At 39.1% G+C, this 18,425-nt stretch overlaps 1 protein-coding gene across 8 annotated transcripts in view; it reads right to left on the reverse strand.

Moving 5' to 3' along the window:
- Positions 1-18,425, reverse strand: part of UBE2H (ubiquitin conjugating enzyme E2 H) — a 100,611-nt gene that overhangs the window by 14,004 nt on the left and 68,182 nt on the right. For all 8 annotated transcript variants that reach the window (XM_004008057.6, XM_042248824.2, XM_042248822.2 and 5 more), the window contains 2 exons: positions 12,151-12,190; positions 10,809-10,861 (listed from right to left, as the gene is read on the reverse strand). In XM_004008057.6, coding sequence (XP_004008106.1) covers positions 10,809-10,861; positions 12,151-12,190 — 93 coding nt within the window. The remainder of the gene's footprint in view (positions 1-10,808; positions 10,862-12,150; positions 12,191-18,425) is intronic.

Raw genomic sequence — 18,425 nt, forward strand, 5'->3', positions numbered from 1 at the left:
TACTAATGGTTCATATCCATATTTAATTATAAGAAAGAGAGTTCTAGAAAAACATTCTACTTCTGCTTTATTGACTACACCAAAGCCTTTGACTGTGTGGATCACAACAAACTGTGGAAAATTCTTCAGGAGATGGGAATACCAGACCACCTGACCGGCCTCCTGAGAAACCTGTATGCAGGTCAGGAAGCAACAGTTAAAACCGGATATGGAACAACAGACTGGTTCCAAATAGGGAAAGGAGTACGTCAAGGTTGTATATTGTCACCCCGCTTATTTAACTTATATGCAGAGTATATCATGAGAAATGCCAGGCTGGATGAAGCACAAGCTGGAATCAAGATTGCTGGGAGAAATATCAATAACCTCAGATATGCAGATACATCACCCTTGTGGCAGAAAGTGAAAAAGAACTAAAGAGCCTCTTGAAAGTGAGAGAGAGAAAAACAGCTGGCTTAAAACTCAACATTCAGAAAACTAAGATCATGGCATCTGGTCCCATCACTTCACGGCAAATAGACGGAACAATGGAAACAGTAACAGACTTTATTTTCTTGGATCCAAAATCACTGTAGATGGTTACTGCAGCCATGAAATTAAAAGATGCTTGCTCCTTGGAAGAAAAGCTATGACCAACCTAGACAGTATATTAAAAAGCAGAAACATTACTTTGCCCACAAAGGTCCATCTAGTCAAAGCTATGGTTTTTCCAGTAGTCATGTATGGTTGTGAGAGTTGGACAATAAAAAAAGCTGAGCGCTGAAGAATTGATGCTTTTGAACTGTGTTGTTGGAGAAGACTCTTGAGAGTCCCTTGGACTGCATGGAGATCAAACCAGTCCATCCTAAAGGAGATCAGTCCTGAATATTCATTGGAAGGACTGATGCTGAAGCTGGAGCTCCAATACTTTAGCCACCTGATGCGAAGAACTGACTCATTGGAAAAGACCTTGATGCTGGGAAAGATTGAAGGCGGGAGGAGAAGGGGATGACAGAGGATGAGATGGCTGGAGTGCATCACCGACTTGAAGGACAGACTTGAGTTTGAGCAAGCTCCCTGGGAGTTGGGATGAACAGGGAAGCCTGGCGTGCTGCAGTCCATGGGGTCGAAAAGAGTCAGACATGACTGAGTGACTGAACTGAATTATTAAAATCATATTGATCTCTTACCAAAAGCAGCAGTTACCCAACTCAGTCTAGAGCAATGGTTCTTCAGCGAGTCTAGGTCCTGGATGTTCATCCATTAGAATTACTCACGGAGTTTTTCCTATGTACCCTAGGGATTCTGATTTAGGATTGGTTGGTATCAGCATGCGTGTGATATGTGTACAGAAATGCACCACTTACCCTACCCACAACGACCAAATGAGAAGAGTTATGTGCTGGTGGGTTCTTTAGCTCAAGAAAATGTTTAGGTCTTGGCAGCTAAGCTGCTGCAGAGGCTCTAATTTAGGGGCACTCCCTGACCCTTTCATCATTTTTTTTCTCCTGCACACTGCTATCACCATCACTTCCTCCAAGTGGAAGCATTCCAAACTATAAGTAGGAAAGGCAGGTCTCTTCCTCTCTGCATCTCAATTTCTTCATCTACAAAAAGAGAAGTACAATATACCACAATTCCTTACAAGAAATATACATCTCTAGAAATGATTCTAAAATAGTCTTTGAACTGAACCAAAATATTTAGACTAAAATATTAATACAAATATGCCATCTTCTCAGAAGAAATTTCAGGTTACCTGCATCCCTCTCAAGTGATACATATTAAAAATTAAAATGAATCACACGCACAAAAATGTACCAATTCTTAAAGTAAAACCACCCTACTCCAGGTGACTCACTAAAAGATGGGTATGTGGCTTAAGGGAGACGACACATAGGAGAGGATGAATCACGTTATCTCATGCTTTATTCTTGGCTGTTTATGAACCAGTGGCCGTAAGTTATTTCTTCTTCCTCTAGTTCCTTTGAACATTAAAATGGAAACTTTTGTAAAGCATGCTGCTATCTTCAGGTTAAAACCTTGTGGACGCCAAAGCTTGACGTGGTCAGCCCCACCAGGAACCACAACCACCAAGCAGGCAGTCCTCTTAGAGACCTAAACGTCATAATCTTTGTTTTTCATATTTAACATCCAAAATGCTGTGACTCAGAAAATACCACCACTGTCCAGCACAGTCATGGACAGGTACCACCAACCGTAAGAGCCCTCCTCCGTTCTCCAATGCCACCTCTCACGCCCGCTTTTCTCACCATCCTTCAGATGCCCAAGGCCCTGGGTTCCTTCTTATTAAAGCTGAACAAACAACATACAGAAAAACTTGTTTGGAAAGACATCAGCCACCTGTACAGCAATGTGAATTCTGTGGTCTTTGTATTAATATAAAGAGTGTATTTTACACTCTTATTCCAGGAAGTTCATCATCTCACAGTTTTAAAGAAAATATGTCTATGATGATAACTACCAAACCAGTCTTTTACATTTCTGGTCTTAAACTTGACATGGCCTACAATTATTTCCCTGAATATTCCTTTCTCCTAACACCTACTTGACTGCTCTAAACCTCTGGAAGGACCTTGGTTAGGCTTTCCTCCTCTATTCCATGTACTCAATCAATTTTCCAGACTCATTATTTACCTTAGTGAAATGCCTTTAGTTCCTCTTCTATTTCCCCTGGCATGTAACTATATCAAATCCAATCTATCTTTCTGGCCACAGCACACAGTTTCGGGATCTTAATTCCCTTATCAGGGATTGAACCCAGGCCATGGCAGTGAAAGCGCCAAGTCCTAACCACTAGACCCCCAGGGAAGTCTCCCAGTCTATCTTTCTAGACCTGCATCAGGACAATCATCTCTGGCTTCAAGCTTCCAGTCTCTAAACGCTAGTCTTTGGAACCAGAGAACATGTCCTTAATACAATCACTCAGGTTATTTCCCATCAAGAGCAAGTTCCTCTTGTTTTTCCTACAGTACTTTGTATTCCAGAAGCATGTTATCCAAACAAACCTATATTTTACTGACTGTCTCCCTCCAAAGAGAAGGACCCTTGGCTTCCCAAGCTGAGAGTCACTGAGTTAGCTACAACTCCCTAACGTGTTTGACTGTTTGGTAATTCAATAGGAAGCAGGGCTAAAAGAAGAGTAAAAAAGGAAAAGTACTCCTTACAATCAGAGAGGTAAAAAGATGGGCAAAAGTCACAGGGAGTAGATTCTGGTGGCTTAGGACTCTTGACTCTGTGACCTCCTCTTTCCATGGCTTTAGGCCGTTATAGTTGAAGCTAATGGCTAAATATGCTGAGATCACTGGGGAATTAAAGCTATATTATCCTTGATTTAGCATTCCCTGGTGGCTCAGATGGTAAAAGCGTCTGCCTATGATGAGGGAGACCCGGGTTTGATCCCTGGGTCGGGAAGATCCCCTGGAGAAGGAAATAGCAACCCACTGCAGTACTCTTGCCTGGAGAATCCCATGGACAGAGGAGCCTGGTGGACTACAGTCCATGGGGTCGCAAAGAGTCAGACACGACTGAGCAACTTCACTTTCTTTCACTTTCTATCCTTGATTTGCCAGAAAAAATCAGCAGCTGACCTTTTAAAACCCAGTGATTGACTCTGCTCATCTTATGAAGAATTCAACATATTGCTAAGTAAGCTATGGATTTACAGTTTTATGTTCAAAATAAAGCCAACCATAAATTCCATTTTGCTTACTCAGGTTTTTTTTTTGGGGGGGGGGGTAGGCAGGTGGTATCTGTATGTATAAAAACACACTAACATACATGTAGTCAATGTTTGTAAGATTGAAACAGGCCAATACAATTTCCAGGTTTCCTCAGGTTATTGAATAATTTGGGGTTAATTAATAGATCTTTACTTTTCTACTCTTGTCAGCTCCTAAGAAGCTGTACTACTAATGATGGATTTGAGTTTTTTTAAACTTTAATTTTCTTCTGCTTACAGTCTGTGAATACTAAAGCCAATCAGGAGGCATGCCCTCGGATAGGTAGGAGGACTTGAAAAGAGAAGTGGCTTTGAGATGGAATATTCTCTAACTAACACGAACCTAACTTAATATGGAAAGCCTATTTCTATAACTGTTTGAGGGCACACATGTGGCAAACTGAAGCAGATTACTACGAAGACCTGCTGTGGTACCGTGATACAGAACCAACTGGCCACAGGGTTTGTATTTAGTTTACCAAATGCTAACATGCTTTAACAGATTAATATATCCGGCACACCAAAATGCTAGATGACATACTCAAAAATGTATCCAATCACTTTACTGAGAGGGTCTTCTGTGTGGATAAAATATAAGAAAGGTCTGAACTCATTAGATTTATGCGTGTTCTCGTGTTAGACCATGAAAATGAAAGTCGCTCAGTCATGTCCAATTCTTTGCAACCCCATGGACTGCAGCCCGCCAGGCTCCTCTGTCCATGGAATTCTCCAGGCCACAATACTGGAGTGGGTAGCTGTTCCCTTCTCCTGGGAATCTTCCCAAACCGGGGTCTCCTGCACTGCAGGCAGATTCTTTACCAGCTAAGCTACCAGGGAAGCCCATGTCAGTCCATGGGGATATTTTAAAGACAGAAAAGCAACTCTTCCCTCCTCACACTTTCTACACAGAATTAGTAGGAATTAGTAAGAATTAGTAAACACTTGAAGCATTTTTGCAATATTCACGATATACTTAATCTCACTATTGAAAGCATTACACTTTTAAGTATTCCAAGCTAAAAACAAGTATTCCTGTCATATGTGGGAAAGAGCAATGTCAAAGACATAGGGTGCTAATTAAAACCTGGAGGAATACCAGACACATTCTGCCAAGTGTCAGATCACCAGGTCACCGATCAAAGGTGTAGTTTTATAACATGGAATGTTTTAAAGCATTCTGCCATCTTAGAAAATCATCTTTCATCCACTGCCTAACTGCATCCCCCTCCCAATAATGTCTTTAAACTGCAGAGATCTGCAGAATGAAATGAATGCTACTACACAAATCAGAAGGAATAAAAGAGACCCTCGTTCAACAAAAACATTTCCCTTGTTGTCATATCAATCTCGAAACACTTTCCACCTTACCCAGGTGTTCTTTAGAGGTCATTCATCCTAGTTTAAACCTGGCATGACCCTGCTTACCTTAAAAGATTGCAAGCTAAAACATGGTAATAGGATTTGTTATTAGCCTTCTAGAAATGAGGGCAGTTAATGTATAATTAGCTAGTTGCAGAAGGCAATGGCAACCCACTCCAGTACTCTTGCCTGGAAAATCCCATGGATGGAGGAGCCTGGTAGGCTGCAGTCCATGGGGTCACTAAGAGTAGGGCACGACTGAACGACTTCACTTTCACTTTTCACTTTCATGCACTGGAGAAGGAAATGGCAACCCACTCCAGCATTCTTGCCTGGAGAATCCCAGGGACAGAGAGCCTAGTGGGCTGCCATCTATGGGGTCACACAGAGTCGGACATGACTGAAGCGACTTAGCAGCAGCAGCTAGTTGGATATTCTTAAAGTCATACTAAAACTCATTTTTAAATTACTAGGCAATAATTTAGTTGGTCTTTAATGTCAGAAAAGAACAAGATAACTTCATGGAATTATAAGATAAGAGGCCATGGATGGGGAAACATTTTACCTAGACACAGTGATCACAAGCAAACAAAGAGAAAACAAATCTATAAAGTCACAATCACTTTCTTTGCAGTTATAGCCCCAAAGAAAGAAGAACATGGCTATGGCTGTCTTTTAGGACCATAGCCTGGTTCATGTCCCACGAACCACAAAGCCTGGACTACTCCATGGTTCTAATGCTGACCATCAGCAAATGTGAATGTGGTGTTTTTAATGAATTTCTGCTAAGTTGTTCAACCCAAGAAGGCCCCATTTTTCCATGCATAGCTAATTAAATTCCTGGGCCACAGGCCAACACCAAATCTAAATATCTACAAGCAAACAAAGGAGGTGGCTCATGAAGCTAGCACTGCAGAAACCATCAAATCCCAAACTCCAGCATATTTCTTTTTTGTCTGTTGCAGGTGACATCTCTCCCTCAGTCCGAGAAACTAAACTGTTCTACCTGGCCTCAGTCTAGGAGACTCATAATGAAATCCAGCTGCTCCAAAAGCAGGATGACATTTGTGATTCCAACATGGATCAATACTGAGCTCTCAAGCCTGTTCAAACAGTAGTTGCTGGCGAGTCAATCATCCATGCAGACAGATAAATGTATCTCTTATCTCTACAACTACACTAAAACGTCTAGAAATAAACCAAGCAAAACTCTAAAGCAGCCTAAAGCATTATTGTAAGATACAGTTACCCTCAGGTACAATCTGAGTTGTTTGGAAAGATTCACAGACTACTTGATTGAAAACAGGGGTGTAATAACAATGTATGTCCAATATGCAAAGGCTTAAATTCACTTAGCAGCTTAAAGCACAGTACTATTAAGTAAATTTATGACTTAAAATTTTTCTAAATGCCTCGTAAAAGAAGCATTGTTTCTTCTGCCTAATTCTAATCTCGGTCCCCGAAATACTCCTTTCATTGTAGTCAACTTCATTTGTCTGTTATTGACTTTCCAAATGACCCCAGGGGAAGTAATTTCCCAAATGTTGATTTTTCTCACCAGCAAAATAAGAGGAGTATCCAGTCCATTGGCTAGCAACCCTAAGGGTGAGAATAAAATTATAAAATGCCCAATTTTATAAGAAAACTGTCTTCTACATTACTTGTTCACACTTAATCCACAAATAAGTAATTTATCAAGTCAGTCCAAAAATGAGTAAAAGGAAGGCTAGAGACTGAAACATAATTTGCGAGGGTCAGGTACGCACGGCCCAGAAGAGTGAGAGAGAAACTCAAGTTGCATAATGCAGTGAAGGTACCTGACCTTCCAGGAGTGTGGGATGAAAATACAACGATGGATAAAATATATTTTGGAGTAAAAAGGAAGACTGGAAAACAGAAGAGGAGCTAAGAAAGCTATCTATGGCTTAATGAACTTTCCCTTCACCAGTCTTTAAAATTACAGTTGTTTTTGAAACTGAAATCCAGATTCCCTTGGCTGAATTGTAAGTTTTCCAAGCTTTTATCACTGCTGCCTGCAAGAGCAGAAAGAGATGTAAAAAAAGGATGCTATCATACAGGAAGCCAAAATGAAATCAATCTTGTGATGGCATCTGCTACTTTCCTTTTGATGTTGCAAACAGTAACAACAGTAACTCCAAACTCAACAGTAACTTCATATTGATGACAAACAGCATCTTTATAAAATTAACCATATTACCCACTATAATTCGTTCTCTGGTAAGGTACATAAAATTTAAAATTACTAGGTGATTGAACTACAATTATACCAATTTTGAGCTTCTGAATGAACAAACTGCATGTACACTCAGTAAAGGAAAAGCAGGAGAACAGAGGCAGTACATCAAATGGGCTGCCAGAAATCAATTTTCTTTTGCAGGGTTGCGTGCGGTAGTTAAGGGTGGTAGAGGAATAAAGGACTAAATTTGCTACAAACATAAACACTGTTTATTATCAGGTAATGATGAGTATAAATCTGAAATTTCAACTAGGAACTGCCATTACAATAAAAATATGTATACATTTTGCACAGTACATACCCGAGGCAAAGTTAATTACAGGAAATTTCACAAGTACCTCCCTGCTCCTTACCATATTTTATAGTAGAGGTGCTGAAAGAAGTTTTGGTTACCAAGCTAAGCCTTTTGCTTTTCAGTTGAATATCCACGTTAACTTGCCAACTTTCTCCTATTAACTGAACTAAAATAAGAATCACAACAGGAGACTCAGTGATTCAGAATTTACCGATTATGAACTAACCTTCGGCCAGAGGATTTAGCAGTTTGTAATAAAAATTCAGTTCAGATCTCAAGATCAGATAAGTCTAAAAGAAACCTCAAGGTCACCTGAACCAATCCTTTCTACCAGTACTTTTATTATTAAATATATAAATTGTAGTTACCTGCTCCTAATAAGACTTTTCATAGAAGAAATGCTGAATTTTCTTGAGGAATAGTTCGGATTTCAGCAAAATGTCAAAACAGTTCTCCCGTGATGAGTATCATTTTGACTGTACTCTAAAAATATTTTCTTCCTGGTTTCCTACACTTACCTATGTGTTTGTGTTCTTGTATTATGGAACACTTAAAGGTAACTCATACACATGTAATTCGGAAATCTAAATTTGCTTTGATCAATGTGGTTTAATTCTTGTTACTAAGTGCTTTGCAAGGTAATACAAGAACATATTCTAAAATTTTATAGATGTGATGAAACCTTAGTCATATTGGCCTTATGCTTGAAAGTCTATTATTAACCTCATATATTATGACTGTTGGTGGGAATCTAACATGGTACTATTTTGGAAAATAGTTCCTCAAATGGTTAAACGAAGTTACTATATCACCCTAGGTACATACCCAAGAGAAAGGAAAACATGTCCACAGAGACTATGGGTGGACAAATATTTATAGAGGCATTATTCATAATAGCTAAAGGGCATAAACAACTAAAATGTCTATCATCTGATAAATAAAAATGGTATCTGTGCTATGGAATATTACTTGGCCATAAAAAGGAATGAAATACTGATACAGGCTACAATATAGATGAATCCTGAAAACAGTGCAAGAAGTGAAAAAGCCAATCACAAAACACCATCTATTATATTAATATAATTCCATTTATAAGAAACGTCCAGAACAGGCAAATTCATACCAACAACAAGTAGGTTAATTGTTGCCTAGGGCTGGGGGAGGGGCTGAGAAATGAGGGGGTGATAGCTAAAGGGTACAGGACTGCCTTTTGAAGTGATGGAAATATTTTATGATAAAAATGTGGCAGTGCTATAGTGAATAATTGTGAATATACTAAAAACTATCAAATTATACACTTTAAATGTGTGTATTTTACGTATGTGAGTTAAAGTTCAATAAAACAGTCATTTAAAAAAATCTGTTCTGAGATGTGAGATGCTTGAGAATCAGCGAACCTCTTCCCCAAAGCTCCTCTGGTCAACAGTAAAAGAATTAGTCAAACTGAAGTCCAATTTACTTTACTGTAATTGGAACCAGCTTGCAATATTTAGTTATGTACATTTCTAAAATGTGAATGCAGTTTAACACAACACATCATTACATCAGATATTCCAGGCAGCCTGCCACGAGACATTTTTACCAAAAAAACCATCTTGAAGGGAATTCATTTAATAAACCTCAGAGTATATGTTCTTTCCTGTTGCCTCATCTCCTTATAAGCTGCCGTTTCCCTAAACTCTCATGTTAAACAGTACTGGGCATGGTTAAGTCACTTACTAATTCAACAAATATTTGAACCCTTACTATACACGAGGTACTGCCTTAGGCACTTGTACCTATATGCCTACACACGAGACAAAGTCCCTGGTCTTGTGGAGCTTACAATCTGATAGGACAAGATGAACAATAAACAAATTTTAAGGTTTTTAAAATAGAGGGTGCTGCACTATGGAGGGACGCTATTTTAGATGAAGTGGCCAGGAAAGGAGGCTTCTCTAAGGGAGCATATTTGAGATGGGAAAAGAAAGTGCCAACTACACAGAGATCAGGGAGGAAAACTCCAGGCAGAGGCAATTACTTCTGAAAGAACTGGGAGGAGGGAAAAAGGAGGATTAACTGTGCTGCTGATGACCAACCTCTGTGGTTCTTATCACCAGGTCAGTGCAAGGTGACTCGCAGATGGAGGCTGGAATAAGGGGTCTTGTGTACCTTCAGACCACCAGCAGGTCTCATTATAAGAGGCAGCCATCTCTGCTTAACCCCTGCCTGATGTGATCTTTCCCTCTCTGCACCTCTCAGCAACTGTTTGCTGTCTGGACCATTCATTCTTACACACTGGTGCGAGGCACTGTGCTAGGCATGCCAGGACTTAAAAGACCAATCGGATGGGTGCCCTGCCAGCCCTTAGGGCAGCAAATAATCCAGTAGCACGGACAACGTAGGGACAGACAACAAACATTAAGTAGAAAGCAAAAGCCAACCCCCCCCCCCCCCCGAAAAAAGAGCTGTAAAATTGAGCCATGTCCAGAGATTACTTCCAGCTGGAGCATCAGGGGTTGCTGATGAAGTGGGGGCATGAGAACAGGGAGACTCTGGGAAGCCTGAGAACTTGGACATGTGGGGAGAACACACAGACTGATTTGTTGTATCCCTAATTAGCTTTAAATATATTTTAAAATATTTTTAGCTCCCCAACCAAGTTACAAGCTCAGGGAAATAAGACCTGATACTCTCTCTCTGTGACCTCAATTTACGGGCAGATTCACTGAGAGATGTCAGTTTCAGCAATGAAGGTAAGGCTAAATGATTCTTTGCTTCATAACAAAGTTTTGATTTTTGAAACAGATGATCTCCCAAACCTCCTAATTACATCATTTCATTTCAAAGGGACATTCCTAAGAGTTTTCCCAAAACTAAAAGGCATTACAGATAAACATGTATACAGTGTGGTTCAGAGTAACACATATATGTTTCTGTTTGTATTTGTGTGTCTGCATGTAAGTATCAGTATACCTTCATTTCAAAATCTTAAAGATTATTTCAAACTTTCACTGCTAAACCAAGTCTGTACTCATGAGAAAATATGTTTTTTCACTGATTAAACTTTCCCACCAGGCCTTCAAAATCCCTTCACATTCCCAACAAAACATCTTAAACCAGAGAAGAAAATCCAAACAACATTTTTTTAGGCATTGTCTCAACATCTCTAAAAAATATTCCATGGCCAAACTCACCATAGAGAGCTGTCCAAGTTTGATTAATTACATCTAGACACACAGTTCCTGACCTGAAACAGATGGAAAGAATGGCATTAAAAAAAAAATCAGGAAGTTAGTTGCATGTATCAGACAATTTTATCATCAGAAATATTTTTAATAGATCATTCGGAAAAAAAAACTCCAAAGAATCCCAATTGGTAAAAACACGATGAGGAGCAGAATATACACAAAGTCTTAAGCGTCTCTGCAAACTGAAAGGGAAAACCAGTAACTATACAATGGAGAAACCAAACACCACCATAACCAGGTGATGAGAATTAACACTGTAATCAGGGTAGACAGACTGGTGTGCCTCCAAATGGAACACCCTGGGGAGGACACAATCTTATCTTTCTGTTTTCTGGTCTTAAGAGCATCCTCTGAACCTAATAAGGGAAAATCAGACAATCCCAAATTGAGGGATAGTCTATGACATAACTGGTCTTTATTCTTCCAAAATGTCAATTCTGTACAAATCTGACGAATGGTTTCAGATGGAGCTACTTTAAAGAAACATGAAAACTAAATGTAGTAGATGATACTAGACTGGATCCTTTAATGAATGAAAAAAGTGCTAAAAAGTACATTACCAGATATGGCAGTAGATGAAAAAGTACTGCATTAATATTCATATTCCTGAATCTTATGACTATACTGCAGTTACACAAGAGACATCCTTATTAGGATGACTGACAGTTTTAAAAGACAATGGGGCATGATACAGACACACACACACATATACATACAACCTCTCAGAGTTCAGAATACCTCATATGTACACACGTGTGTATACATGTAATATCAAAAATTAATGGAAGGAAGGAAGGAAAAACTGTGGAACAAACAGTATTCTAAGTTGCCCTGAAGTACAAAATAGGAGGCACTTTTAGCACATTTTAAAATACCACTAAGAAAATTTTGGAAAGAAAGGGGTAATTGTGATTGATTAATTGTTTGCTTTACTCTCAAGAACTGAGAAATACTTCAGGGCTGAAAATAATACACTCTGTACACTGAAGACCAATCTCTGGACTGTGTCTATACAAAGAGACGGAGGTGTGGAACAGCACAAATGTTAGCTGGATATCAAGGGAAATGAAGGACTCGTTCGTGACAATGGGAAAACCCAAATAGTCCAATAGCAGACTTTGAACTAAGCGGTTTAGAATTTCGTATTCTTGGATTCTGTAGTGTCAGCGACCTTTCTTACAGTCCTATCTGTTGATAAAATCCAAAGAGATAATTGAGACTTTTTACAATACATAAACTCTAATCAAGAGCAGTTGCTGCTAAGATTTAAACATTTTAAAATACTTACGCTTCATCAATGTTGGGATGGAAAATTTTATTCATGAATCCTGTAAAAAGAGATGTTAATTAGCAGCACAAAGTATCCAGAGAACAATTAAAGTATTTCAGTATTGGAAATAATTTCAGTATTAGGATAACTCATTACTTCCAATCTTAGATCTTTGCTTACTGATTAGACTATATTCTCCTGACAGTGTCAATTACTTAAAATATATCAGCGTTCTATTAGTCAAATGGGCAAACTTTGAGAGCAATGAAGCTTCTAATAGTCATTAGATTATTAGAATAATCTAATGAAGCTTCTAATAATCATTAAAAGAATTATTTTCTGAGTTATGATGGTACTTGGCAAGAAAATTTATAGTATTAAATGGTTTATAACTAGTGCCATGATAAAAGTTAAGAAAGTTACTCTGACTTTCCTCCCCCAAAGTTTTATTGTTCAATTTCTAAATGTGGAGGTTCTGCATTTGAACTTCTCCTTCTGAAGCTCAGTTACTGGCATCATTGTGCTACACTCTGTGCGGAACATGAATGAAGCTGTTGAAACACTGAAGGAGTACCGCTTCCAAACCACAAAGGATTTCATAAGAACAGTGACCAAAATATTTCCTTTAACTTTAGTCTACTCATTCCAGGAAACCCAGTTTTGATTAAAATTGGGGCAACCAAGAAATTGGGCAAGGTGTTTAAAAAAATTCTGTAAGATGGCTATATTTGTCGGGGATTCAAGCTTTTTGATTTATTCCTAGAAAAACAAGTAGGTATAGACTTTTAAACAAACGTATTGGTATTTAACTTCTGAAAAGAAATTATTTTCTAACACAAAACCTGTGATTTCATCAATTTGTAGACAAGCAAATGACAGTCTTCTAAAGCAGAGATCCACTGTCAAAGCTGTCATTTTGTCATCTTTACCACCTAACTTCCTTGTAAGACTTCCTTATTCAGTTCCCTAGTTTCAATAAATTGAAGTTCCTTATTAAGGTGAGCATCACCACATCCCAATCCCACCCTCCCTCACCCCCATAGCTCACATTCACCTCTTTCATTCATTCAAAATATATTTGTTCAACATCTGTGTATCAGGCACTGTGCTTATTCAGGGTACAAAACCAAATAAAGACGGTACACTATTCTTGAGGAGGTCATGAGACAGGAGCAGTGGGACAGGAGACACGAAAAATAATTGCAAGATGCACAAAGAGGCGGCAGGGAAGCATGCATGAGGAGAGGAAGGTTTGAGGAAAGAGGCAGACAGTGGCATCAAAGGAGGATTCTCAAGGATGAGGAGCGACAGAGGTCAGCTCCAAAAATCTAAGAAGTTTCTCTAGACTCAGAAAATGAGGATTAGACTGTATGAAGTCCCAGGCATTCCAACCCTTACTTGCTCAAGCCACTCCAAGTACTAATCATGGTTCCGATTTTTGTTCTTTAATCTTTGGTGTTAAAATAGCTTAATGCTTTATCTACCTACCATTAAGAAAGTCCATGCAATCTTTAAATTACTATGATGCAAAAGGATTTGTGTCCAATTACTATGCCATATTAATTTTTCATTAAAGATGTCTCAAAGTCTAGATTCACAAGGTATGTGTTTATAAGGAGATTACAGTAAGCCAATGGAAATACTCATGCCTTAATGTTAAGAGAAGAAAAGGCAGGAGAGAAATTCTACCTAAACCTAGAAAAACACTAATACATGTATTCAACAAGACCCGTGAGGATACCTGTTGCTGTGATGTTTATAAAAACCAAGAACTAAGTTCAACCCCATCACCAAGGGGCTGGGGAGATGTTGCACATCCTTGTACTGGGAGTCCTGTACAGCTGAGGTAGTGAACTAGGTCAGTATGTATCAATTAGGACAGAGCTAAGGCTGAGGGGAAACAAAAAAACTGCAGGATGATATACATACGCATCATGACACCATTCAGATAAATGAAAACAAAGCAACACTGCACATTCTCCGTAGTAACAACAACAGAAAACTCTACTGGACCAGCATATACCACATTTACAATAGTGGTTATTTCAGTGAGGGTGCAGGGTCAAGGTCATGGTGGGAGTGGGGAACAGTGATTAAGGATGAATTTAATTTATAGAATTATATTCCTTTAAAAAAGAGATGGTGCTTGCTTTGGCAGCACATATACTAAAAAGAGATAATGTGCTTACATATTATTTGCTTTTTTTCTAAAGTGTGCACACAGATAAAAAAACTGGAAACAAAAATGTACAAATATTAACAGTGCTTCATTCTCAGTGGTAAGGATATTTTCTCCACAAGTTCCAGTGAGGTGGACGCACCCAGAGCCTGTTGCACAGAGTAAGTCAGAAAGAGGAAAACAAATACCATATATTAAGACATATATATGAAATCTAGAAAAGTGGTACTGATGAACCTATTAGTGGGGCAGGGATAGACACACAGACATAGACAACAGACTTGTGGGCACAGCAGAGGACAGATGAGGGTGGGACAAACTGCGAGAGAAAAACAGCTAGCTAATGACAAACTAGAGGGTGTGGGGTGGGATGGGGAGTGGGAGAGAGACTCCTGAGGGAGGGGACATATGTACACTTCTGGCTAACTCCTGCTGTTGTATGGCAGAAACCAACAGAACACCATAAGCAATTATCCTCCAATTAAAACTAAAAGAAAACAAACAAACAAAAAAAAACCACCTCCACCTCTGTACCAGAAGCGGGACCGCAGCAATGCAAGTGGGCTAGAAGGAATGAACCTTCAGAAAACGAAATAGAGCATCACCATTTAATCCAGGAACCCCACTCCTGGCTTATACCCAGACAAAACTATTAATTCAAAAAGACACAAGCTCCCCCAGGTTCACAGCAGCACTATTCCCAACAGTCAAGACATGCCGACAACCTAAATGTCCACTGACAGATGAAGCAATAAAGATGCAGTGTATATACAACGGAATACTGCTCAGCCATAAAAAAGAACAAACCAATGCCATATGTAGCAACATGGATGCAACTCGAGATTATCATATTAAGTGAGGTAAGACAGAAAGAGAAAGACAAATATATACCACATGATATCCCTTATATGTGGAATCCAAAATATGAACAAATGAGTCCATCTATGAAGCAGAAACAGAATCATGGATGTAGAGAGCATATGGGTGGTTGCCAAAGAGAGGCTGGGCTTAGCAGATGCAAGCTTTTATACACAGGATGGATAGCAACAAGGTCCTATTGTATAGGATAGGAAATTATATTCAATATCCTATGATAAGCCACAATGGAAAAGAATATTAAAAAAGGAAAAGATGTATAACTGAATCACTTGGTACAGTAGAAATTAATACCACTTTGTAAATTAACTATATTTCCATAATAAAAAGAATGAAGCTTCAATAATGTGATGTCACAGGGGACCTCAAAAGTATAAGCCAAGGAAACAGCCACGGTGAAACAAGCCTGAAACATTTATCCAAACTGTCTCTGAAAGAATATGGTGCCTGACTCCTTGTACAAGGTCTGGAGATTACATTTGGCATCAATACAGTTTCCACACTGTTTTCAATTAAATCTAGATTTTGGCTTGGTTGAGTCTAAAACTACATAAAAAAGAGAGCCAAAAAGGGCTCAGTAAACATATTCTTTAGTAACAAATAGGTTGGAGCCCAGTCCCCATTGTCCCTGCTGAATCCCATCTAGCTGTGAGGTGGAGAGCAGAACCTGCCTGGAAGGGTCAAAATGCTAATCGGGGCTTGGCTTCTGGTCCCAACTCTGCCTTTTAACTGCAGGTCTTGATCAGGTCACTACATTTCTGTGGGCCTGTTTCTTTACCTGCAAAGAGAGAAAGCTGGACGACATGATCTCCAAACCCCCTACTCTTATTCTGTTTGTAAAAGGGTGATCAGTTCTAAAATCTAGGATTTAATAACAATGGCCAGAGCTCTGAGAACAGAGAACTTAAGGAGAAATGGCCAATGGTTAAGTCCACTAAGGAAATTAACTCTGTGAGGGCACAGTTTAGGTACAGAAGTATTCTGGAGAATGTAATACAAAGCTGCTAACATGCTAAAATACCACAAAGAGACACAAAAATCTGCTGACTATTCCAAAGTAGGCAGAAATGGAGTTTATAACCTTGCCACTGAGAAACAAGCACAGCCAGACCAATTCTACCAAAAAACAATTTCCATAGTACAGTCATCTCTTCCTACACCAGTCTTTTTCTATTGTTAGAAAAATTACCCAATGCAAATAAATGGAAAGGGGTATGTGTGTGTGTCTATATATATACACACACACACACATATATATATATATATACACACGTCCTTTACATTTGTTCTTGGACAAGCTGTGGGAAGCATTTCTGGCAAAGCTATTTACATTCTGGATAATGATGGCAACAGTGGAACTTCTGCACGAGGAGGGGAGGAGACGGATAAAGAATAAGCTAGGAATTCAGGGAAGGAACGTTCTCAGGACTGAGCGTGTTTGCCCTGGCACGTTTTCCTTCCTTCTGGCAAAGCTATCACCACCCTGATGAATTTGTCTGCAACAACAGAATTTTCCCAACACTTGTTTCCATTCGACCAGGAACTATTTTGAAGATATTTTAAGAGAACATGTTTTGAAAACTGCTTTTATGGAAACATGACAAGTGGAAGCAGCAAGTCATTTTTAATCCACATAAGATTTTATTCACTACCAGACATGTTCTAATGGTACATTTCAGTGATTTGTTCAGATAAAATTCAGAACTTGTTCCAATTTTTTGGACAGTTATTCTCTGGTATGGCTCAAGCACTTATAAAAAGGGGGACAACAGGTACAAACATTTAGCTGGACAGCTTACCCCCTCTGTCCTCTATCATTTATCAGAAGGAAATCAGGAGATTTGTAATTCTGGAGGAGGAATCCAAACCATGCTAAGCTGATGCAAAACTACACATCTTAGAAAATAAAAGCACAGATTATTAAAATAGGAAAATACGCCATGCTTTTGCTTGTTTCACTCACTCCAACACTCAACTGCTCTAGAGTAACAAATCTCTTGACCCACAGGCAAATAAGCAGAGAAAGTAAATAATACCATGCCGAGTCATGCTGAAAACTGTTTGTCTGTTTTTTTTTTAATTTGAGACTGTTTCTGTATCTAATCCCAGGAGGGGACCTGTACAAAGTGTACACACTTTTGAATAACTGATACTGGATCAATATATAAATAAATAAAGGAGGCAGAAATTAACCATACTTTCCATCTTTGTTCCTTTTATTCGTGGGGATATTTTTAGTGATCAAATTTGTGGATAGAATGAAATACCAAGGGACAATCACCTATCCAGAAATTGCATCCAGAATAATCTTGAAGAAATGAGAGGTCAAACAAGGTGACCCATGAAACAAGGTAAATCCACCCTAAGGTATAGGCATATGGGTGAAATGCACGAAAGGCAGAAATGAGAACTTTATCCTAGAGAAGAAATGAACCTGGACTTCAGATGGTTGGGGCAGCTGTGGCTGATACAATTTAATTATAAGCTTATGAATCTCTGTGAGAAAGTATTAAATTACTCTGGTGTTCCATCTTCAGGACAAATACCCATATAAAGTAGACCATTCAGAATAAAAATGATCAATTCTCTATTTTTAAAGTAGATAGAATTATTTTAAATATATTTATTAAAGATTAAATCCTATCTTCCCTAGCAGTGTCTCAGACTATAAATTTTTAAGGGCAATAACTTGGGTCTTCATTCCTAGCGTGCAGGAGGTGACTGGAATTAGGATGCTCCAGCTGCAAAAGGGGGGTGGATGCTGCCAGCTTCATGGCGACAGCTCTGCTGCCAGCTTTGTGCACCAGCACATCCTCAGATAGATTTTTCATCTTACCTCAGATAGCCAGGCCCAGCCCGTGGCAGCCTGCACCCGGGCAGAAGTCTCTTCCAAGAGCTGAGCCTTTCCTACTCAGGAGAGATGGACCTGGGCCGGTCTCTTCTTGGGTGAGGAACCAAGCAAGAAGCTCACTCACTGCCCTGTGTCATGGGAGCTTCTGCACTGATCTTGTGTGTGTTCAGGAGATCTAAACTCAACAAGGGGTCCTCTTTCCTGTTTCTTCCTTTCTCTCTGATAATATGGAATCTGAGGAATGGGCTGGATGGATAAGAAAAGTTTATTTATAACTAAGAAAAGGTGAAGTGTTATCCTTCAACAGAAAAACTCTTCTACCAGCCTAGTAGATTACCAAAACCTACTCTCTGGCAGTTCCATTTTTTGGAAGATCGCCTTCTCTTC

Source organism: Ovis aries, chromosome 4, assembly GCF_016772045.2.
Source record: "Ovis aries strain OAR_USU_Benz2616 breed Rambouillet chromosome 4, ARS-UI_Ramb_v3.0, whole genome shotgun sequence".
NCBI classification, from domain to species: Eukaryota; Metazoa; Chordata; class Mammalia; order Artiodactyla; family Bovidae; genus Ovis; species Ovis aries.